We start from the raw sequence: 24,217 nt of genomic DNA, 5'->3' as shown, positions 1-24,217 counted from the left end.
TTAGGAAAATTTTCAGACTTACATGGATGTGAAATAATTGTAGAATGTAATTCCACAATTAACATTTTACTGTATTTACTGTCTTATATCTATCCATCTATTAATTTGTCTTACTATTTTTGATGTTTTTCAAAGTAAGTTGTAGATGTTAGAATATCTCATCCTTAACTTCATCATATATAGTCAACTAAAACTTAGAAATTTAGTATTATTAACTGAATTTAGTATATTGTTCTGGTTATCTATTGCTCCCTAACAGATCACTCCAAACTTAGTGTACCCCAAACATCAGCAGCCATTTATTTTGCTTATGAATCTGTACTTTTGGCAGAGACTGGCAAGGATAGCTTGTCTTGACTTCAAACATGTCAGCTGGAGTTGTTTGATATCTGAGGTAACCTGATAAGTCGAGGCTGTTATCATCTAAAGGCTTGCTCACACATCTGGATATTGATGCTGGCTGTCAGGACTTCAACTGGAGCTCTGGTCTAGAACACTTAGATGTTGCTTTTGTATATGGTTGCTTGACTTCATTGCCAAGTGGCTGGCTTCAGCACTGTAGAGTGGCTGCGTTCCAAGAGTGAGTATCTCAAGAGACCAAGGCAGAAGTGCATGGCATTTTTATAACTTAGCATCAAAAGTCTAGCTTATAAAAGAGCACAGACTTCCACCATACTTTATTGATTGAAAGTCACCGAGGCTGCTCAAATTCAAGGAGAAGGCACATAGACCCCACCAGCTGATGGGAGAATGCCAATGTTAACCTTGTAAGAAGAGCATGTGGGATGGATTATATTGTGGGTGGCCATCTTTAGAAAATACAGTCTGTCACATATACCATTCCATGTGTGTTGACAAATGCTTACATCTTTGCAACACAAAGTCCTATCAAGTTATGGAACCTGTACCCCTTCCTAGCCATTTCCTGTCCCCACATCACCCACACCCCCAAGTCAATCATTGTTCTGATCACTTTAACATAGATTAGTTTAGCTTGCTCTAGAATTCCATATAAATATAAATCATGATACTTATTTGTATAAGGTTTCCCTTAGCATAATGTTTATGAAATTCATCTATGGTACTGCATGTGTCAGTAGTTTGTAACTACATTCTTCTTTTAAGGGACACCTGGGCTATTTTCAGTTTCTAGCTGTTGTGAAAAGCCTTCAGTGAACAGTTGTGTGAAAGACTTTGTGTAGATATATTTGGTTTCTTTGCTCTTGGGTAAATACCTAGGAGTGCAGTTTAGGTTATAAGATAGTTGCCAGATCTTTTCCCCAACTTGGTTGTTTTGTTTTATACTCTTACCAGCAATTTTATGAGAGTTTCCAGTTGTTCTGCATTCTTGTCAGCATTCGGGACTGTCAGTCTTTTTGACGTAGCCATTCTGGTAGATGTATAGAGGTTTATCTTCATATTTTGAAGGATATTTATCACTTGATATATAACTCTAGGTTGACATTTTTTTTTCAGCATTTGTTTCTGATGAGAAGTCTGTGGTTATACTTATCTTTCTTCCTCTGTACTTAAAGTCTTTTTATTTACCTCTGGCTTTTCTTTAAGATTTTCTCTTCATTGCTGGTTTTCTTTGTGATTATCCTGCTTAGGATTTATTGAGTTTTTGGTTTTGTTTTTTTGGTCTGTGTTTATGTTTTCATCAAATTCGGAAAAGTGTCAGTCATTATTTCTTCACATGTATTTTTTTAAAGTTAGCTCCCTTCCTTCTACACTCTTTTTTCCAGGGTTACTCTGGTTACATGTATAATGTTAGACTACTTGATATTATCTTTAGGTCATTAACATTTTTAGTTTTTTTTGGTCTCTCTGTGCTTTAGTTTACTTTGTCTTGTATTTCACTGTCCTTTTTTTTTCCCCTGCAGGGTCAAGTACTTTCAGATATTTTATATATTTATATAAATATGTATGTATTTATTTACTTTTTGTATTTCTAGACGTTCCATTTGATTTGTTTTCATGTATTCCTTTGAATCCTTGAACATATTTATAATAGCTATTTAAAAGTTCTTGTCTACTGATTCTATCAGTTCTTTCATTTCAGGGTCTATTGATTGGTTTTTCTGTTGGTTATGGGCCGTCTTTTCCTGCTTACATATTTAGTACTTTCCTATTGGATACTGAACATTGTTATAGTCTGTTGTTGGATTTTGTTGTCTTTTAGAGTGTTAAACTTTGTTTTGCCAGCAAGCTAAGTAACTCGCTGGTCAGCTTGATCCCTTCAAGGCTCTTCAAGGCTTTATTAGGGTGTATCTAGAGAAGACTTTACTTTAAGGCTGGTAGCTACTACAAATGCATGGCCCTTCTTAGTTCTCTACTAAATGTCCCCAGTGTCAGCATATTCTCTTCACTCTGGTTGGGAGGAACTTAGGAATCTCCTAGTCCTGTATGAGCACTGGGGATATTTCAGCTCACAGCTCCTCTTTCCCCAGCTTCATATAGTCTTTCCCTTTATTCATGCAGTTTTGTATACAGTGGCAGACTCAAAAGGACCCCCAAGTGACAGATTTCTGGAGATTCCTCTGCATAGCTCCCCTCTGTGGCAGTCTGTCTTATTAAAAATTCCACCCACTTCAGCCTCAACTCTGACCTCTTGCTTCTTACCTCAGTGAGACTGCTGTCCTCTGACTGTGTTTCCTCTCCATTGACTCAGGTTGGAAAGCTGCCTCCATGAAGAAATTCAAGCATTGGAAGGGCTCACCTCATTTCTGTTCGTTCTCATGGATCAGTCTCACACTGCCTGTTATCCAGGGTCTGAAAACAGCTGTTTCATATGTTGTCCAGTTTTCTTGTTTATGACTAGAAGCAACTGTTATATACTTTTGGATCTTTCTCTGGACTTAACTTTCTGTTCCACTTAAACATTTAGTTAATGCTCATACCATACTGTGCTTTTTAAAATAAACTTTTGATTGAAGTATAATACACATACAGAAGTGTGTAAGTGTGCACGTAGCTTGTTTAACTTTCACACACTGAGCACACACGTTTAGCCAGCATTCAGATCAAGAAACAAGATCAGCTCTTCTGAAGCCCCTTGTGCTCTCTTTGTCACTACCTCTCTTTCCCCAAGAGTAACCACTATCCTGACTTCTACTAGCATAAATTAGATTTTTCTGTTTTTATATTTTATGTAATTAGAAACAGTCACATTTAGTTGTGTCTGGCTTCTCTCACATAACATATTTGTGAGATTCATCCACATTGTTGGTTGTAGTTGGTTGCTTATAATTTCTGTGTAGTACACTTGACCCTTGAACTAGGTAGGGGGCTGGGGTACCCATCCCCTGCATAGTTGAAAATCTGCATATATAACTTTACAGTAGGCCTTGAGAACTTTACAGTTCTGTATCTGTGAATTCAACCAATTGCAGATAGTGTGGTACTGTATTAATGTATTTACTGAAAAAAAAAAAATCCACGTATAAGTGGACCTGCATGGTTCAAACCTGGGTTGTTTAAGGGCCAACTATATTTTGTTTATCATTTTGCTGTTGATGGACATTTTAGTCATTTTTGGTTTGGGGCTACTAAGAATATTGTTACTCTCAATATTCCACTGAACGTCTTCTAGTGAACATATGTACTCTATTTGATGTGTACTTAGTGGAATTTTTAAGTCATAGGGTAAATGACTAAACTAAATGATTTACATTTAATTTTAGTAGATACTGTCAAAGTTTTTTGAAGGGGTTGTATTGATTTTAATTATACTATTTAATATTTTATGCTTTAGTCCCTGGTAGAACAAGTTCTTGGGAGAGAGGCATTATTCTTTGAGAAAAATGAAAGTTTCATGGTTATTCTTACATGTTTGAGCTTCAAAATAAACTTTTGTTAGATTGGCATTGGGTTAACTTTGTGTTAATTTGGAATTAAAGGATACCCTTGTTTCTTCATCCATGAATTGCATTTGGAGCTAGTTTAGAATCCTTTGTCAGGCCATGATCCTTATTCCTTTTTTTTTTTTTTTTTTTCCCCTTGTAGAGGGAGGTGTGGTGTCAAGAAAACAGTCCCATTACTATGAAAATAAACATATGGATGAGATGAGCCCTACCCTCCACCAGCTTACAGCTAGAGACACTGAGAAACGTATTCAGATAGCTATAATGTATAAAATAATAAATTTAGGGTGGAAATTAAGAAATTATTTTATAGTATTAGGAACATATAGTTCCCAGACAAGACAGTGGTTATTTACAGAAGAGCTTAGAGAACTCTGTGAGATACAGCCTTTAAAATGAATAGAGTTTTTTTAAACAGGGCATAATAGGTGGGTGGGGGATGGAGGTTAGCAAAGGAGAGAGAAGTATTTCTGAATGAAGTGTCGTGAGAAACAAAAGCATTGAAATCAGAAATACAGATGGCCAGTATGTGATAGCCAGTAATCCAATGATGGGACTAGATCAAGTACTTGGTAATGACTTCATAGAGTGGCCAGTAAGGCTTGTAGGAATGGGTGGAAGCCGGTGGCAGGGACTTCATATGATAGTTTGAAATTTATCCTGTGGGCATTGGGAAAGTATAGATTTTGAGTGTGAGAGTGATATGCCCAAATTTGGGTTTTTAGGAAGATAATTCTAGTGGCAGAGTCAAGGATAGAGGAAGAAGTAAAGCTAGATGAAGTAATGAGCATCTGTAACATGACTATGCATGGAGAAAAAAGGATGCAAGTGATATTTCAAAGAAAAAATTTACAGGATTTGGGTATAAATTAGAAGTGTACAAGGGAAGGAGCATGGCCTTTACAATCAGACAACTTGTTTTTAATCTTGTATTCACTAGTTAAATGACCTCTAAAGCAAGTCATGTAGAAGAAAACTTTCCTCTTCATAAGATGTTTATCCTGTGAAGTATATTTTGTGAACATTTTCAAGCACTGGAAGTATAAAAATGAATGATATATATGTTCTCTAAAAGTGTGGTCTAGTCTGAGAGAAGAGGCTGGACTGGCAGGTTTTGGCCAAATTATGTATAGTTTCATCGGAAACGTTACTCTGGAACAAAACCAACAAAGGAATAATTGGGGGCAGTGTTGGAGTGTGGGGGAATTTCTGAGGTAGAATTGATAGCACTGGGTGAACGGTTTGTTGTACTGGAAAGAGAGGGGCCTTCTCTTTAGAATATGACTCAGAATTTTCTAATGGGTGACTGGACTGGTAGTGGTACCATTACCTTCCACGGTTTTTCTTAATATATCTGGGATAAACCTTGCTCATGCCTCAAAGCTCAGTTTATATGTTACTTCATGAAGAACATCTTTCCTTTTTCCCCAGACTAAGTCAGAATACTGTATATGTACACTTAACATATCCTGGTTTCTTCTTCACAACACTTAACTATGCATTGCAGTTACCTAGTTTATTGTGGTTTTTATTGTGCGCATTTCCCCCATTACATGAGGATACAAGATTGTCTAGTTTCTTTACCACTATGTCTTCATCCACTTAGTAAACACTCAAACATATTTTTAAACTGAGTTATAATTGACATATAACATTGTATTAGTTTTAGCTAGTAGACATTCTTTGAATGACCTTTAGTATCAAACCATACATTGGATAGGCTAAATAAAAATGAGGGGGAGTGGGGCTTCCCTGGTGGCGCAGTGGTTGAGAATTTGCCTGCCAATGCAGGGGACACGGGTTTGAGCCCTGGTCTGGGAAGATCCCACATGCCGCGGAGCAACAGAGCCTGTGAGCCACAACTACTGAGCCTGCGCGTCTGGAGCCTGTGCTCCGCAACAAGAGAGGCCGCGATAGTGAGAGGCCCGCGCACCGCGATGAAGAGTGGCCCTCGCTTGCCGCAACTAGAGAAAGCCCTCGCACAGAAACGAAGACCCAACACAGCAAAAAATAAATAAATAAATTAATTAATTAATTTAAAAAAAAAGAGTAGCGATTAAAATACAGATTTTCCATCAAAATTTAGAACACTCCTACCTTTTAAGAAAAAAAAAAAATGAGGGGGAGAAAATAAAGAATGGCACCAATTTTTTTCTTTCTGTAACTAGTAGGACAACAAGATTAGGCACATTCAGGGTGAAGTAAGTTTTTTTGGGAATAATTGAACTTGATTTTAGATGCTAATGAAACATCCAAGTGCATGTGTACTATTGGTAATTGAGAGTAGCAGGCTTATGACTCAAGACATGAAGTCTTAAAGATGTGGAGTTAGGGATTGTAAGTATAGAGAGGTGCTATAGGAATGAATGATGACATTGCACAGAAAATTAATTCTTAATCTATGAAAAGGGGCTATTGATAGAAACTTGGAGAGTGGCTGTGATTGAGAGGTAGGAAGATGAACTAGCAGAAGACTTAGATCCTGTCAGAGGTAGAAGAATACAGGCAAGTACAGCATTATGGAAGTCCAGGAGGGGTGAGAAATGGTTAGCAGTGTGAAATGCAGCAGAGAAAAAGTAGGATTAAGAGGCCATAGGATTTAGGACATACAAGAATGATGATGACTTATATAAGAAAACTTTCAGTATGTGGAAGGTTTTGTATATTAGCATCTGAGCTAATGGTTTTCAGGCCTTTCTGGCAGTTAAAGGAAGGAGAGTAAGGAAATGGTACTGTAAAGAGTTAATGGAGTTGAGGGAATTATGTTGAAAGTACTATATGAAAGCAGTGTTTTAAAATTTTAGTCTAACTGCAGAATGGACTAGAATGAGGAGAGCCTAAAGACAGGAAAATTTACACCAGAAAGTTATTGGAACAGTCTTTTGTTGTGAAATTTACAAATGTACAAAACTTAATGACTTTCAACAAGTAGCTTTCCCATAAATTTAAGACACCATAAACATGGCATAAAGGAGAACAGGATTGCTGAGTGGACACAATAAAAAAGTGATAGAAAAGGTAGTCTGAAATTAAGTTTGACCTAGGGTTACAAGGAGGTGAAGGAAATAGGCTGTTGGAGAGGAGATAAAGGACATGACAGATGTAGTAGTAATATATATGCACCTGTGTAGAGAGGGAGAGAGAAAGAGTGAGAGCAGGCAGATGGACTATTTTAAGGATAAGTGAAAATGTTACAGGGACAGGTGGATGTAGATTGGTACAGGCATTTCTTATTATTTGATTCATTTCTTATTCTTAGATTATTAGACTGAGCCCTCTGTTGGAGAGGAATGCGGATATAAATAAAATAAAGGCACTAGGTCTGGTGTAAGAGTGCTAATGGTTAAAGTTGCAAAGAGTGCAGCTAACATTTCTGGTGCTTACAGTTTCTGTTACTTATCCTATATCTTCGTAGATTTGGTACATTCTATAATTATGTGTTCCTAATCTTCTAAGGCAAAGTTTCTCAAATTGGGGTATGCATATCACCTGAAATGTATGTTAAAAATACAGATTCACACAACCCCATTTTATGTACTGAGTCACAGTCTCTGGAGGTTGAGATAAAGTAAGTATCTGCATTTTTTACAGGTTCCTTAGGTGATTGTATTATATAGAACAGAGTTTGAGACTCAGTACTCTTAACACTTGGTTAATTTTAAAAAAAATATTTGTATGCAGTATAGTATATTCATTTTCTGCCGTCAACCTGTAGGATGCTGGGTGGGTTTCCTGATTTGGTGGGGGACTTGGTTTCTTCATATACAATAAAAGGAAATGTATTAAGAAACTTTAGTTCCTGTTCAGCTGAGAAATGATCTGATTATATACAAATGAGTTAAGAATTTACAGTGATTATTTGGATGCATGATTTAAGCTTCAGAATTTGGTTTTTGATAAGAGTTAAGTTTTGATAGATGTATTAAATGTTTGATTTAAGAAATAATATTTGCTACCATACACTGAGGCCCTATTATGCTCCAGGCAGCATTGTCCTACATACTTTAAAAATATTTTCTCTATTACAACAACCTGACACCGAAGACTTACAGGTCAAGGGACCTGCCAAAGGCTGCTACTCCAGGAGGTAGTTGGGCAGATGCCCATATATGTACCTAATATAGCAGGTCCTCAGCATATGGAATTTAATTAAAAGCTTAATTGCTGTAGGTATCTGAAGGAATTAGAGGCATGTAGTTAAACAGTTTTCATATATTTTCAGGCCTTTTGGAGGGAGGGAAGAGTAAAGAAACAGCAAGCAGTAAGTTCTGTGGATGAAAATGGGTATCATGGTTCTGCCAGCTGAAAGCACTCAGACCACAGGGCCTGTCTAACCACCTTTCCATGCATCCTGGCAACAGCATTAGGGGCATTTGTCTCTTAATATGTTTCTGGATATTCATAAGTATTACAAATGAATTTGCTTTTATAATAAATTTTAGAAAAAATTTTTTCTATGAAAGTTGTCCATCCAGTTGTCTGTGTAAAAAGAATTGAGTGAGGTGTTTTATATTTTAGGTTAAAAATCTGTAAGAGCCTGATTTTAGAATTCACCAGCTCCTCAGAAGTTTGGCGAAATATGGTATGTTTCTGTTTTATTTTTTGGAATTCAAAATTGCATGTATATCTTAATGTCATGGTTAGAATAATGACAAATGTATTCAGCAAATTTGGGTGTCTGCCATTTTTAAAGCATGTGCTAGGTGCTAAATCACTGTGCTACCAGGTAGACTGTATGAGGAATCCAAGTGGGATTCTGAAGAAGTTTAGAAGAGGTTAGTATGCTATGAGAAGTAAAATAATTGCATAAGAAGATTGAGAGGGTGAGTTTGGCTGTTAGGCTATGAGTTAATAATAGCTTCCATTTGTTGGGCTCTTACTATGTGCCAGACACTGTTGTGAACAATATATATGTTTGTTCATCCTCATGACAGCTCTCTGAAATAGATACTACTGTTATCTTAGTTCTGCATATCAGGATACTTAGGCTTGGAGAGGTTAAGTAACTTGCCCAAGATTTTCCATCTAGTAAGTGACCAAACAGGGACTTGAATCCAGACTGACTCTGGAACCTGTTTGCTCTGTGGAGCGCTGGACCTCATGAAAACGGAGGTCTAGAAGAGAGGACTTGCCTCAGTAATTTTCACAACACACGTAGCTCTTTAATGAATTAATTCATCTCAATTAATTAATCAGTTAAAAGGTATTTTGACTTTCTCATTTTTATGTTTACAGGTTGGAAAGTTAGACTTGCATCTTTTAAATCCACATACACTATTAGTCTTTTGAGGAACCCACAGGAAACACTGTTCATTTCAGGGGCGCCTTATCTCTTTCCCATATGACCTCAGGAATATTCTAGGTTTTTATTAGAAAACATGCAACTATGATAGGAAAATCTGGGAAATTTGAATTATATCTTCCAGGGATTAAAAATCTCACTTATAGGCATACCTCAGAGGTATTTCAGGTTTAGTTCTAGACCACCGCAATAAGGCAAATAAAGCTAATCATATGAATTTTTTGGCTTTCCAGTGCATATAAAAGTTACGTCTACGCTATACTACAGTCTATTAAGTGTGCCATAGCATTATGTCTAAAAAAGTAATGTACATACCTTAATTACAAAATATTGCTAAAATATGCTAACCATCATCTGAGCCTTCAACAAGTTGTTGTAGTAACATCAAAAGTTACTGATCACAGATCACCATAACAAATATAATAATGATGAAAAAGTTTGAAATGTTGCAGGAATTACCAAAATGTGACACAGAGACATGAAGAGAGCAAATGCAGTTGGAAAGATGGCACCAATAGACATGCTTGATGCAGGGCTGCCACAAACCTTCAGTTTGTAAAAAACACAATATCTGTGAAGCACAATAAAATGAAGTATGCCTGTATTGGAGTCCCCTAAAGTTAATGTATTCTTAGGCCAACTCTCACCCTTATCTGAATTTGAAGCCCAAGTTCATAGGCTGCAGAGGTATGGGCTTAAGCATTGATGTTTCATCCCTTCTCTTGGGGTTCTCAGATAACTTGCTGTTTTATATAGGGCTCTGGATCCATGATGTAAACCACCTTCTGTGGTTGTCTCTTGTCACTTGGAAGGTGTTAACTATCAAGGATCTTTTTTTTTCTCTCCTAATTTTCTCATCTTTCCTTAGTTCACTTTTCAGATTTGGCCTGGATATATAGTTTGGTAGGGAAATCATCAGGGGAAAAACTAGTTGCAGGACATGAGCTCTTGATTCTGGGATATTTCAGATGTGTATCTTTGCCTGAAACTACAGTGTGATTAGGATGCCTGATAAATGTGAACCATGATAATCAGGAATCAGGAACGTTCAGCTAAGGCCAAGTAAGAGGATCAAAAGATACTAGGTTGAGGGAGGAGGGAATGTTTTCATATTTTGCCATTCTCTCTCATGAAATTGAATATTAGTGGATTTATGGCTGATGTGGAGAACATGTTTTCATGAAATACCCAAGGAGTTTTGGCTAATGTTAGATTATCCTATTTAAATATGGAATAAGTAGGAATAGACTGGGGGGTGGTGGTGTGTGTGTGTATCTGTGTGGGTGTGGGTGTATAACTATTCCATTAAGCATTTGACTACCTGGAAAACTCTACTACTGTTAGTCCCATTTAAATTATTGTAATTGTGGGGTGTCAATCCATATTTTAAATCTTTGTTCATATTTGTAAATCATGAGACTCTATAGCAAAACTAAATGAAATTACAAAATACTAACTCTGGATAGGCAGTCAGTATATCTGGGTTTTTAATCCTAGTCCTGGCTTCAACACTAATATTAAAATCTTGGGCAAGTCAATTAATCACTCTAAAGCTGCTTGGTTTTTTCTTTTTCTTTTTCTTTTTTTAAATTCTTTCTATAGTATCTGCTCTGAATAGGTAGAGCCCAAATTGTCTTTAGACTTAAGATGCCGTTGACCAAAGTGCTTTGTAAACTGTAACACTTCATAAAAGTACAGGAGATTATTATATTTTCTCAAGTGAAGAAATCATTTAAGGAAAAAAAAATGCTGGAAAATAGTCCTTAAAAACATTTCTATAATTACTCTTCTGATGAATGTTGCATTGGCACCTAATTTGAACCTTTGAAGATTATTTTTGAACAATGAATTGGGTTTATATGTTAAAGTGTTCTAACTAAAGATTTGTTTAATTTATTAGAGTTATTAAACCTACGCTCAGATCAAGTTAGCAGCTAGACTGGTGTGACAACCTGTTTTTAATCAGTGACTCAAAGCTGTGATCACCCTGATGTCACCGAATGGCCACAGCTTGTAAAAGGTAATTTTGAATGTTATTTTACAGCCTTTAAAAGGCTGTCATTGTAAAATACATGCTGTAAAAAAATGAAGAAAATATATAGTTGGCAGGAATACTGACTGCTAAGAGTAGTGGACCTAAGAGTTGACCTGTTTCTCCATTTAATCTCCTTCCTAAAATATTTTGTGCCTTTTCCCCAGACCTATCTGTATGAATAAACAGGAAAGTATTTCTAAAAAATTTCAAGCTTTTAAATAAACATTTTATTATGAACATTAAAAAAACTATGAAAAAAGTCTTAATATGCATTTTAAAGTGTGCTTATGTGGTGAGAGTTTTAATAAATATAGTATACTTGTCTCTCCTAGAGAGTTACAGTGGAAGGGCTTGCAGGCTAGAGAAGCTGCACCTCATAGAAATCTCTTTTCTGATTTGTTATTCTGACGAACTTTAGGTTAACCTAAGTCAATACTTTTTGGGTTTTTTTCTCCTTTGATTATATGTCCTCAATTTGGTAAAATTACAATATGTACCAGATCCTTACTTCCAAGAACTTGAGAGTAAAGAATAAAGAGACTCTTCAGGGGCTAAATTAAAGCTTGGAAACTATTGTTAGATCTTAGGTATTTTATAATTTTGAGAGTTTGGATCCTAATTTTAGGATATTCTTTAGTAAATTATTTAGAAAATTAGTAAAATATTTAGAATAAATAATATTCTAATTATTTAGAATATTTAGAATAAAACAGACAGAATACAATAAGCAGAATGACTAGAAATTTATTCAGGCAGGTACTATTACTTATTGCTCACTGTAAGGTAAAAGGTGCTTCTGTTTGTTCAGTGTATATTCACCTTTCTCTGATTAAAAAACGATTTTTGTTTTGAGTAAAAAACAATTATGCTAACTCTGTTTAAGAGACCTAGGATAGATTGTTTTAAGGTAATAATCTTCAATCCTTATTCTTTTGTTCTTCTTGTTGACTGAATTGGTTTAAATTACTTGGTTTGACTTAAAAGTGGTTTTTGGTAGCTCACGTTAATATATGTTAATGTTAAATGATCTAGTTTATTTACAGTAATTTGATGACATTTTGGTGCTAATGTTTACATATCCTCTTGTTTAGAGAATAGACTTTGGAAAATAGAATGTAGTTACCATTTGATGTATTTAACCTCTATCCCATTTCAGAATCTCAAAACTTTGCAGCAGTTACAAATTGTGCTTCTGAGACTTGGATTTGTTTTTCCTCTTGCTTGCATCTTACCTTTTTGCAGTAGCAGTTTAATTTCCCTGTCATTGTGTCCTCATTTTTTCCCCTCTCTCTCTTTCCCTGTTAATTTTAAAAGTTTTGCCGCCTACATGTATGAAAGCTTCTAATCTGCCTCTCTTCCCTTAGTGCCAGCAGGTTTATTTTTTGTTTTGCAAGCCTGCTCTGCCTCCTTACAGTATGACATCTGATGCTGGAGGGTCGCACTTTCAAAAATGAGTCAGCTGGTACATGGGGTTATCATCACTTTTTAGCTCTTCTGTCTGAGAGATACAAGTTTGGAAGCAATCTTGGGGTACTTACCCACAAGGCTGGTGGAGACCAGGTGTGTCACAAAGGTGATTTGCTTGCTCCCTGGGGGAGAGGGTGGAGTGAAATTTTTGCATTTGTGTCACTGCCAAGTCACTGCCACCTCCAGCATGCCCCAGTTTTTAGTTCTAATATCATTTTGTGCAAAATTGAAAATGTAAATATACTGCAAAGAAGATCTAAAATAAATATTTGAGCTGCTGGATTTTTTTTTTATTTTTTATTTTTATTTTTTGCATTCTTGTCCTTGGACCACTCAGTGAGGGGTAATTTTGAAAGTCTGATAAAGAAGTGAGTTTTTTAAAATCTAAGAAATATGGATAACAGATTCTTTTCTATTCTGGTGGCTCTGATTTTAAGATTCTCTTGTTAAAAGTTGTTTAGAATTAGAAGTCTCAAGTCAGTGATAAATTTACAAATCAAGTCCTTGTAATGTCAGTTTGAAAATTTAGCTTTTGACCTCTAAAAAATATTTTACCTGTTTTGTGAATTGAAAGTGTCAGAAATCAGTATTACGTTGATTCACCTTAATACAATATATATTGACTGATGCTGGTTGTAAAAGTGAATAGAGTAACAGGAATTTATTTTTAACAGCATGGTGGGGTTGGCAAAATTGGTTCATGCCCCAAAATGAAAATAAAAGGCTTCTTAGTGTCTTAGAATTTTCAGTATTTCTACTTAAAATAGCAGCAGTATATTAAAAAAAAAAAAAAGAAAATAACTGGGAACTATTTATAACTGAAGTCAATTCACAGTTATCCACAGCAAAATTTTAATACCCTAGGATGGTACAATTTTGACAGGTAGTACATCCTGTCAGTGTATTTTCAGGGAAAGCTACTTTGATTGTTGAAATAAGGTAATCATGGTCAGAATGGTAAAACAGACTTAAATGTCTCAAAATTCATAAGGGTATTAGATTGAAATTTGAATTATCTACAGCAGAGGTTGGCAAACTTTTTCTTAAAGGGCTAGGTAATAAATATTTTAGGCTTTGTGTGCCACATGTCTCCGACAGAGTTTCTCAGCTCTGCTTTTGTAATGTAAAAGCGGCCGTAAATACATGAGCGTGATTCTGTGCCAGTACAACTTTACAAAAATAGGCGGCCAACCCAGGCCTTAGTTTGTCATCCCAGGCAGTAGTTTGCTGATCCCTCATCTAAAGCTTGGGACTGTTAATACCAGTGAATACTTTTGATATTGTGTGGATAACCAATACTTGGCTGTAGAAGGTTTCATAGTTGTGGGTTTTTATTATAAATATTTGACTTTGTGAATAATTATGATTTATTACACTGGTTTGTATGTTGGTATCTAAATATAGTGTTTACAGTTTCCTTTCCTTAAAAAAAAAAACAACTGAGTTTTTATTAGTCTAGCCCTTACAATAAATGTGTTGTATGGCAATCTGATTTGATCACTTTTTTCTCATGTTGAACTTTTAAAACTGTTAACCATTAAATCTTGTTTTCAAATTTGTCTTCCAAAATAAAATGTTTGCCCCTTTTTGAAATATGGAATATTTTGCTTAACTTTCCTGAATTGCATTTTACAGATCATCAGGAGAACCTCAGTCTGACGACATTGAAGCTAGCCGAATGTAAGTATAACTTGGTTGAGGCTGTGGTGTCTTTTAAGTTGCCCTAGATTGCTTTAAATGGTATCACATAATTTGAAAATAATTTCCAGTTAAAGAGAGTATAATGCTTTAAAAAGTAAATTGGAAGATAGGAATACGCATGTCTAATATTTTCCCTACCAAATAAATACCTCTAAATCTTGGTAACATGCTACTAGATTACTGCTTCTGGATAGATAATTGCATGCCCCTGGATTCTTATATATTTTTGCTCACCTAGCAGTTTTGGGGAAAGAGTTCAGCTTAACAATCATTTATTAAGTGCCTGCTGTGTATAAGATATTGGGTGCTGTGTTGTGGATACAGAGATGCATAAGATTAGTTCCTAACCTACAGAAATTTAGTCTACTCAGTGTGAAAGACCCAGAAGCAAATCATTTCAATCATTGTGGTAGAAGGATACCCAGGATGGAACATGAACATAAAGAAGTACCAGGGTACTCAAGTACCCTGATGCAATAGGGACCTAATCCAGATGGCAGGGAAATAGGGGTGATCAGGGAAGGCTAAGTTAAGTCTTGAAGTGTGACTGGGAGTTAGGTAGCACATTCTAGGCAGAAGCAGGAGCAGAGTTATAGAGCAGCATAGTGAATGTAGGGAACAGTAGGCAGTTGAGGATTCTTAGATCATAGACTGACTGAAAGGTAGGAAATTGAAGGAGATGAGACTTGAAAGAAAGGACTAGGTGCTTGCAGCTATGTAAAGGACCTTGGCCTGTCTCTCACAGGTATTTGGGAGTCAGTAAAGAATTTGCTAAGTAGGGGTAGTAACCTTGTTAGGTGTATATTTTTAATAACTTTGCCAACAGCGAAGCAGGATTGAGGAGAAATCATGTGGTGGTACGTTGACCAGGGCTTCAGTCAATGAGGGCCTAAATAAGGGCAGTGGTATATTAGGAATTCAAGATAAAGTTTTCTGGATGAAAGAAAAATGGAAGGTGAAGTAGGTAAGACTTCAGTGATTAGTTGTGAGAATATAAGAAGTTCAAGAGAATATGAGAAGTGGTAATTGTTGAAGCAAGGTTTTTAAGATAGTAAGGGTTGGAATGAAGAATATAGGTGTAGGGATTTCTCTTGAATAAGAGCAAAGACCCTCATCTTACGAAACTAGAAGAAGGAAGTAAAAATGCATATGTGATGTTAAATGTGTTGGTAGGTAAGAATGGGGAAGTCAAAGTCATTTGTGTCTGAACTGTCAATTTTCTTAGTAAATTAGGTCAGCTACACCACTGTGTGCTTCTTGAAAAAGTGGTTGTGGATTAAACTTGGGGCATGCAGACTTAAACAGCAGATTTCTTTACCGAAAATAGTGGAAATCCTTTAAAATGCTGATGTACATTGTGCATCTCCAAGAAGGGGCTATAAAATGTATTTCTCAAATTTATGTGTCCATGTAACCTTTAAAAAAATTTTTTTTGTGGTAAAATACACATAACAAAATTTACCATCTTTACTGTTTTTTTTTTTTTCTTAAAGATTGATTGATTGATTGATTGATTGATTGCTATGTTGGGTCTTCGTTTCTGTGCTAGGGCTTTCTCTAGTTGCAGCAAGCCGGGGCCACTCTTCATCGCGGTGCGCAGGCCCCTCACTATCGTGGCCTCTCTTGTTGCGGAGCACAGGCTCCAGACGCGCAGGCTCAGTAGCTGTGGCTCACGGGCCCAGTTGCTCCGTGGCATGTGGGATCTTCCCAGACCAGGGCGCGAACCCGTGTCCCCTGCATTAGCAGGCAGATACTCAACCACTGCGCCACAAGGGAAGCCCTTTACTGTTTTTAAGTATACAATTTAGTGGTATTAAGTACATCCATATTGTTGTGCAGTCATTGCCACCATCATCTCCATAACTCTTTTCATCTTGCAAAACTGAAACTGTACCTGTTAAACAATCACTCCCCATTCACCCTTCTCCCTAGCCCCTGGCAACCACCATTCTACTTTCTGTCTTTATGATTTTAACGACTCTACCTCATATACTCTGAGCGCCCACAATATTTGTCTTTTTGTGATTGGCTTATTTTACTTACGTAGCATGATGTCAAGGTTCATCCCTGTTGTAGCATGTCAGAATTTTCTTCCTTTTTAAGGCTGAATAATCTGTTGTATGTATGTAACATATTTTGTTTATCCATTCATCTGTTGATGGACACAGGTTGCTTATGTTTTAGCTATTGTGAATAATGCTGCAATGTACAAATACCTCTTTGAGACCCTACTTTTATTTCTTTGGGTATATACCCAGAAGTGGGATTGCTGGATCATATGGTAGTCCTATTTTTAATTTTCTGAGGAACCTCTGTACTGTTTTCTACAGTGACTGCACCAAATTAGCATTCTGACCTAATAATGCACAAAGGTTATAATTTCTCCACATTCTCATCAACATTTGTAATTATCTGTTTTTTTCATAGTAGCCATCCTAATGGGAGTAAGGTGATATTTCTTGGTAGTTTTGTGACCCTGTAACTTTTTTTTTGTAATAAATTTATCAGTCTATCTATTTATCTATTTATGGCTGTGTTGGGTCTTCGTTGCTGCGTGCGGGCTTTCTCTAGTTGCGGCGAGCAGGGGCTACTCTTCGTTGCTGTGCGCGGGCTTTGCATTGCGGTGGCTTCTCTTGTTGCAGAGCACGGGCTCTAGGCACGTGGGCTTCAGTAGTTGTGGCATGCGGGCTCAGTAGTTGTGGCTTATGGGCTCTAGAGGGCAGGCTCAGTAGTTGTGGCACATGGGCTTAGTTGTTCCGTGGCATGTGGGATCTTCCTGGACCAGGGGTTGAACCCATGTCCCCTGCATTGGCAGGAGGATTCTTAACCACTGAGCAACCAGGGAAGTCCTGACTATGTAACTTTTTAAGAAACATTTTCAAGTAGTTCTTGTGGAACATGGAGTTTGGTTAGGGGATTTGAGAAGACTGAAAACTTGGAAAGTTATTCGGGGAAATGGGTGAAGAAGTGGACCAAATATTATTGAGAGTCTCATGCTACTGAGTGGCCAGCTAAGGTTAGCTTACTGCATACTTGCAGTTTAAAGACTTTTCTTTAATAGCTAGAAGAAGATGCGTGCTATTTCAGGGTTGGCTATTAGAGCATATGGGAAGTGGCATGTGTGTAGAGTGTTAACATTGGAGTAGTTGAACTTATATGTCATTGGTGATGGCCACTGTTGGAAAGGTTGTGATGCCAGGTGAAGATGTTGGGTTGGTTACAAAAAGCCTGATGGGTCAAAGAGATTGTTCAGTATAAGTGAAACTCTTACAAGGATAGATGATAATGATCAGAGCCTAAGGTAGTGATTGGCTGAAATTGAGAGGAGGTGAGGGACCCTCAAGTCAAGAAAGTCAAATATTTTGGGGGCTAGAGTGTTGGGATAGATCATGCACACAGACATGGAAGTCACAATGCCAGCAATATAACTCGGGAAAAGTAGAGCCTTTAGTATATGGGTATAATTTACCAGACCAGAGAGGGAAGGAAGAAGGATTTCAGGTAGATAACGTGAGTTTCAAAGAATAAGTTGTGTTTGTGCTGTGCTTTGTTTTGTTTGGGGGGGATGGGCATTATTTTTAATATAAGCAATTAATAATGGTGCACTTAGGGGTTTGAGTTGTCTATGGAACCCTCACCTAAAAAGGTTGCAACATAAGAAAAGCCTTTGGGGGTAAATCAGGTTTTAGTGAAAGCTAAGAGATTGAGGAACCATTATATAAAGCAGTTGAAGATAGGTGACAGCCTATATCATAAATGTATTTCTAGAAATCTTGGTGGAGGAGGTTAGATGGATAAATCAAGAGTAAAGAATGGAAAAGGAAAGATGGAGGCTTGCATTTTGTAGTAAAAACCAAGGATGGCAAGAATGTGAGGTTGATACAGTTTCTCAAATTCCTGTACCTGTAGAAATTGTAACCAGGCAGTAATTTAGTAAGATTTGTTCTACCTTAATCTTGTGGGTATTGATTTACAAAATAGGTGATGAAGGAGTCTTGTTTTTACCTAAGAATTAGCTAGTGTGTTTTATTAATGGCAACATCTTAAATTTATTAAAGCATGATTTTTTTTTAGCACTTTGAGATGCATTTGCATTTGACATCCTTTAACTAGGGAACACCTTGAGTACATTTAAAATAGTAATTTATATAAAATTAAAGAATATGCCTGTTTGCTTTTAGGAATTCATAGTGTCACCCATTTCCTAGAGTGCAGAAAAACATAGTAAAAGTTTTTAAGAGCTGCATGCTAATTTATAGTTTAGCCTAGAAATAGAACTAACACAATAACCCAGATCTTTTTATTCAATTATATGTATTATGTACTTGGATTTGGTTTAAATTTATATATACCATGTAGTAGTCTTTTTGCACATATTAATTTAGACTCTTTAATTTTCTTAATGTTTTCAAAGCAGTTTCTAGTAACTTCAGATTTCTTATCTTTGGTAGTTACTCCCCAACCCTATCTCTAACACTTAGGCTATGTTTTCAGGTATATAACTAATACAGTAAATGGAACCAAGGGTAAATGTATCAAGTGATTTATGGTTCAGTGTTTGGAAAGCCTATTTTTTCTAAATGTTGGAATGACCAAGGACCTAGTTCTCAGGCCATCATTATCTATTCTCTCTAGGTAAGAACTTTACCATATATACTGTGACAACTTGCATATTTTCATCTCCAACTCTGCCTTACCTTCTGAATTGTAGACATATATATACAGTAATTGGATGTCTGATTCTCACACTTAAGTCCAAAATAAAACAGAGCTCTTGATTTTCATCCTCTCAAATCTGCTTCTCTTGTAATCTTTTTGCCATTTTAATCAGTGGCAACTCTTCTTTTCTTCCATTTCATCCAAAGTTTTGTTTTGGAAGCATCCTTGTTTTCTCTTTGTCTCACTCAGCTCATCAGCAAATCCTATTGACTCCACCTTTAAAATAAATTGATACTTCAACAACTTTTATTTTTAAACACCATTTCCACCTCAACCACTCTGATTAAAGCCATCAATTGCCAAAAGAATGAAGTTGTTTCCCAGTAGTCTTGCTGCTTCTGTACTTACCCCTTACCAAGGTATTTTCTATGTAGCAGCCAGAGTGATCTTTTTTAAGATCGAAGTTAAACCGTGTTACTTATGCTCAAAACCTTTCAAAGGCTTCCCGTCTCTCTCAGAGTAAAATCAAAGGATCTACAAGGCCCTGTATGAACTTCCTTTCACTTCTGTGACCTTTCCATTTTCTCTTGACCATTTTTGTCTACACTGGCTTTATGCTCTTGCCCTTAATGTTTTGGTGTTCTTAAGACTTGTGCCTGTTTTCTCTGACCCTTCTCTGTGATATCCACATGGCCTCCTTTCTTACTTGCTTTAGAGCTCTTAAATGATGCCTTATCAGAGAGGCCTTCCTTGACCAACTTTCTTCAAAGAATGATCATGCTCTGTCTTCCCTATGCCCCTTCCTGTGCTGTATTTATCTTCATGGGATTTAATGTCATCTGACTGGTTTCATATTGATTTCTTTGTTGTCTGGCTCATTTAATACTATCAATAGCATGGAAGCCTAATGAGAGTGCCGGGCATACAAGCAGTAGTCAGTAAATATTTATTATGTAAAAGAGTGAAATGACTACAATTATGTAAAATGTTTATTTCTACCTTTTCAATTCCCTTGTAGAAATGTAGGAAGAATTTTCTGGGATCAGCTAAATATAAATAAACTGATATATATGTACACAGCCTACAGAACTTGGGTAATAACATCTTCTTGAGTACTTACCATATGACAAGCCATTGTGCTCAGTACTGTACATGCATTATATCATAGGAGAAGTAAGCCTTTTATCAGAATAGACTATGGTGATGTAACTTGTGTCCTCTGAAAGAGATTGTAGAGAATTGGTATAGTTTCTTCCTTAAATTTTTGTTAAACCCTTCTGCTGGTGGTGCTTTCTGTTTTGGAAGGTTATTTTTTAATTGATTTAATATCTTTAATAGATATAGGCCTACTCAGGTTGTCTATTTCTTCTTGTGAGTTTTGGCAGATTGTGTCTTTCAAGGAATTGGTCCATTGCATCTAGGTTATCAAATTTGTGGGCATAGAATTGTTCATAGTATTCCTTTATTGTTTTTTTAATGTCCATGTGATTTGTAACAACGTGCCCTCTTTCATTTCTGATATTAATAATTTGTGTGCCTTCTCTTTTCCTTAATTAGCCTGGTTAGAGAATTACCAGTTTTACTATTGATCTTTTCAAAGAACCAGCTTTTGATTTTGATTTTTCTCTGTGGATTTCCTTTTTTCAATTTCATTGATTTCTGCTCTAATTTTTAGTATTTCTTCTGCTTACTTTGGATTTAATTTGCTCTTTTTTGTAGTTTACTAAGGTAGGAGCTTAGATGATTGATTTTTTTTTTTTTTAAGATCTTCTTTTCTAATAAATACATTCAATGTTATGAGTTCCCTCTAAAGCACTGCTTTCACTGCATCTCACAAATTTTGATAAGTTGTGTTTATTTCAAAATATTTTTTAGTTTCTCTTGTGAGTTTTTTCTTTGACTTGTGTTACTTACAAATGTGTTGTTTAATCTCCATGTATTTTGAGATTTTCCAGTTATATTTCTGTTACTTATTTCTAGTTTAATTCCATTGTAGTCTGAATGTAGACATTGTATGATTTCTGTTCTTTTAAATGTGTTAAGGTGTGTTTTTTGGCCCAGAATGTGGTCTCTCTTGGTGAATGTTCCATTGGAGTTTGAGAAGAATGTGTAATCTGTTGTTGGATGAAGTAGTCCAGAGATGTCGATTATATCCTGTTGATTGATGGTGCTATTGAGTTTATCTGTGTACTTAATGATTTTCTGCCTGCTAGATCTGCCCATTCCTGATAGAGAGGTATTGAAGTCTCCAACTATGGTAGTGGATTCCTCTGTTTTTCCTTGCAGTTCTATCACTTTTTACCTCATGTAATTTGATGCTCTGTTGTTAGGTGCGTACACATGAAGGATTATAATATCTTCTTGGAGAACTGACCCATTTCTCATTATGTAATGCCCTTTTTTTTAACCCTGATAACTACTTTGCTTTGAAATCTGCTCTGGCTGAAATTATTTATTTTATTTTATTTTATTTTTGGCTGCATTGGGTCTTTGTTGCTGTGTATGGTCTTTTCTCTAGTTGCAGCGAGCGGGGGCTGCTCTTTGTTGCAGTGCGCAGTCTTCTCATTGTGGTGGCATCTCTTGTTGCAGAGCACAGGTTCTAGGCGCGCGGGCTTCAGTAGTTGCGGCACACGGGCTCAGTAGTTGTGGCTTGTGGGCTCTAGAGCACAGGCTCAGTAGTTGTGGCACACGGGCTTAGTGGCTCTGCAGCATGTGGGATCTTCCCGGACCAGGAATTGAGCTCGTGTCCCCTGCATTGGCAGGTGGATTCTTAACCACTGTGCCACCAGGGAAGCCCTCTGGCTGAAGTTAATATAGCTACTCCTGCTTTCTTTTGATTATTGTTAGCATGGTATATGTTTTTTCTATCTTTTTAAATTTATATGTGTCTTTATATTTAAAGTATAGACAACATATAGTTGGATCTTATTTTTTGATCCACTCTGACATCTCTTTTAATTGGTGCATTTAGACCGTTATGTTTAAACTGATTATTGATACAGTTGGTCTAATATCTAACATGTTTGTTACTATTTTCTATTTGTTGCCCTTGTTTTTTGTTCCTATTTTTGTCTTCTGTTCTTTTTCTGCCTTTTGTGGTTTTTACTTGAGCATATTATATGATTCCATTTTCTCTCCTTTGTTAGCATATCAGTTATCCTACATTTTTACTTTTTTCAGTGGATGTCATAGAGTTTGCATTTACATCTAATCTTAGTCCACTTTCAAATAATGCTATATCATATCACAGGGAGTGTGAGTACCTTGTAATAACAAAATAACCCTAATTCCTCCCTCCTATTCTTTGTATCATTGCTGTCATACATTTCACTTGGATAATAGCATATATACACATATATACATATATAAGCGTATATATACACATGTATGAGCATATATGTACACACTCGTATATGTACACACACATAAGTATTCGTAACCAAATACATAATGGTATTATTTTGAACAAACTGTTACCTGATAGGTCAGTTAAGATTAAGAAAAATAAAAGGTTTTACTTTACTTTCCACTTATTTCTTTTTCAGTGCTCTTCCTTTATGTAAATTTGAGGTTCTGATCTGTATCATTTTCCTTCTCTCTAGAGAACTTCTTTTAACAAGAAGGCTGGTCTACTGACAACAAATTCCCTGAATTTTTATCTGTCTGAGTCTTTATTTCTTCCTCACTTTTGAAGAAGAATTTTACAGGGTACAGAATTCTAAGTTGGTGTTTTTTTCCCCTTAATACTCTAAATATTTCATTTCACTCTCCTTTCATAGTTTCTGAGGAGAAGTCAGATGTAATTCTTATTTTTGATCTGCTGTAGGTAAGGAGTTTTCCTCCTCTGGCTTCTTTCAGAATTTTTTCTTTACCTTTGATTTATCTATAGTCTGAAAATGATACGCCTAAGTGTAGGGTTTTTGGGGGGGCATTTATCCTGCTTGGTGTTTTCTGAGCTTCCTGGATCTGTTGTTTGTGTCTGATATTAATTTGGGGACATTCCCAGTCATTGTTTCAAGTATTTCTGATAGTCCTTTCTCTTCTTTTTCTGGTATCCCCTGTATGTGTATGTTACATTTTTTATAGTTGTCCCACAGTCCTTAGATAGTCAGTTTTGTGTTTGTTAGTCTTTGTTCTCTTTGCTTTTCAGTTTTCGGTGATTCTATTGATATATCTTCAAGTTCAGAGAGTCTTTTCTCAGTCTACTGAGAAAAGTTGTTTCTCAGTCTACTCAGAAAAGTTGTTTCTCAGTCTACTGAGAAAAGTTGTTTCCAGTCTACTATTAAGCCCATAAAAGACATTTTTAAATTCTGTTTCAATGTTTTTGATCTCTAGGTTTGTTTGTTTTAGTTCTTTCTTAGGATATCCATCTCTCTGTTTACATTGTTCATCTGTTCCTACATGCTGTCCACTTTATTCATTAAAGCTAGTAAATTATATATTAACTAGCTCTTAGTTGGTTTAAATTTCTGGTGTGTTAATTCCAGCATCCCTGCCATTTCTAGTTCTTATGCTTGCTCTGTGGTTACAAATAGGTTTTTTTTTGCCTTTTAGTATGCTTTGTAATTTTTTCTTAATAGCTGGACATGATTTCCCAAGTAAAGGAAATGCTATAAATAGGGCTTTAGTAATGTGATAGTGAGATGTAAGGGGAAAGGAAGTATTTGATAATATCCCATCAGGGTAGGCTCTGGTAAACTAGTTTGCCTGAGGACAGGCCTTGGTAAGAAGAATAGAGGGCTCTGGTGTGTCTCAAAATGGTTCCTTTCCTCCTCCCCCTGCTGGAAGCATGAGGGGATTTTCCCCAGTACTTGCTTTGAGAACCTGCTTGAGCTTCTTGGGGTAAGTCTCATAAGAACTGTGGGGGCTCCCCTGTGACTGGCCCCCCTTAGAGTTTTAACTCTAGACTTACCTATGCTCAGTCTCCTGTCCTGTCACAGGTTCCTGCTTGTGGATCTCTGCTTCAGTAAAACTGTGACTCCCTGTATTTGCCTGTCTCTTCAGTATTAGGGACAACAGTTTGCAGTTTATGTTCTCCCTCCCTAGGGATTCAAGAAGAGTTGTGGATTTTTTAGTCTCTTTAGCTTTTTACTTGTTATTGGATTGGAGAAGTGACTTCCTAGCTCCTTACTTGTGGAACCAGAAATCAGAAGTTGAGATATAGCTTGGATGCTGTTTTCAATATGGAGT

General features: G+C 36.4%; 1 protein-coding gene across 4 annotated transcripts in view; it reads left to right on the top strand.

The window, feature by feature from the left end:
* Window positions 1-24,217, top strand: part of UBE3A (ubiquitin protein ligase E3A) — a 91,613-nt gene that overhangs the window by 19,142 nt on the left and 48,254 nt on the right. Inside the window, exons 2-5 of one of the 4 annotated variants that reach the window (XM_068556604.1) lie at window positions 8,382-8,445; window positions 11,066-11,185; window positions 12,565-12,760; window positions 14,303-14,347. In XM_068556604.1, coding sequence (XP_068412705.1) covers window positions 14,346-14,347 — 2 coding nt within the window. In that variant the 5' untranslated portion in view covers window positions 8,382-8,445; window positions 11,066-11,185; window positions 12,565-12,760; window positions 14,303-14,345. The remainder of the gene's footprint in view (window positions 1-8,381; window positions 8,446-11,065; window positions 11,186-12,564; window positions 12,761-14,302; window positions 14,348-24,217) is intronic. The other 3 variants (XM_068556596.1, XM_068556613.1, XM_068556623.1) reach the window with 3 other exon arrangements.

The sequence above is a fragment of the Eschrichtius robustus genome, chromosome 1, assembly GCF_028021215.1.
Source record: "Eschrichtius robustus isolate mEscRob2 chromosome 1, mEscRob2.pri, whole genome shotgun sequence".
NCBI classification, from domain to species: domain Eukaryota; kingdom Metazoa; phylum Chordata; class Mammalia; order Artiodactyla; family Eschrichtiidae; genus Eschrichtius; species Eschrichtius robustus.
The sequence above is the reverse complement of the archived record's forward strand: the minus strand, read 5'-3'. Positions and strand labels throughout refer to the sequence as shown.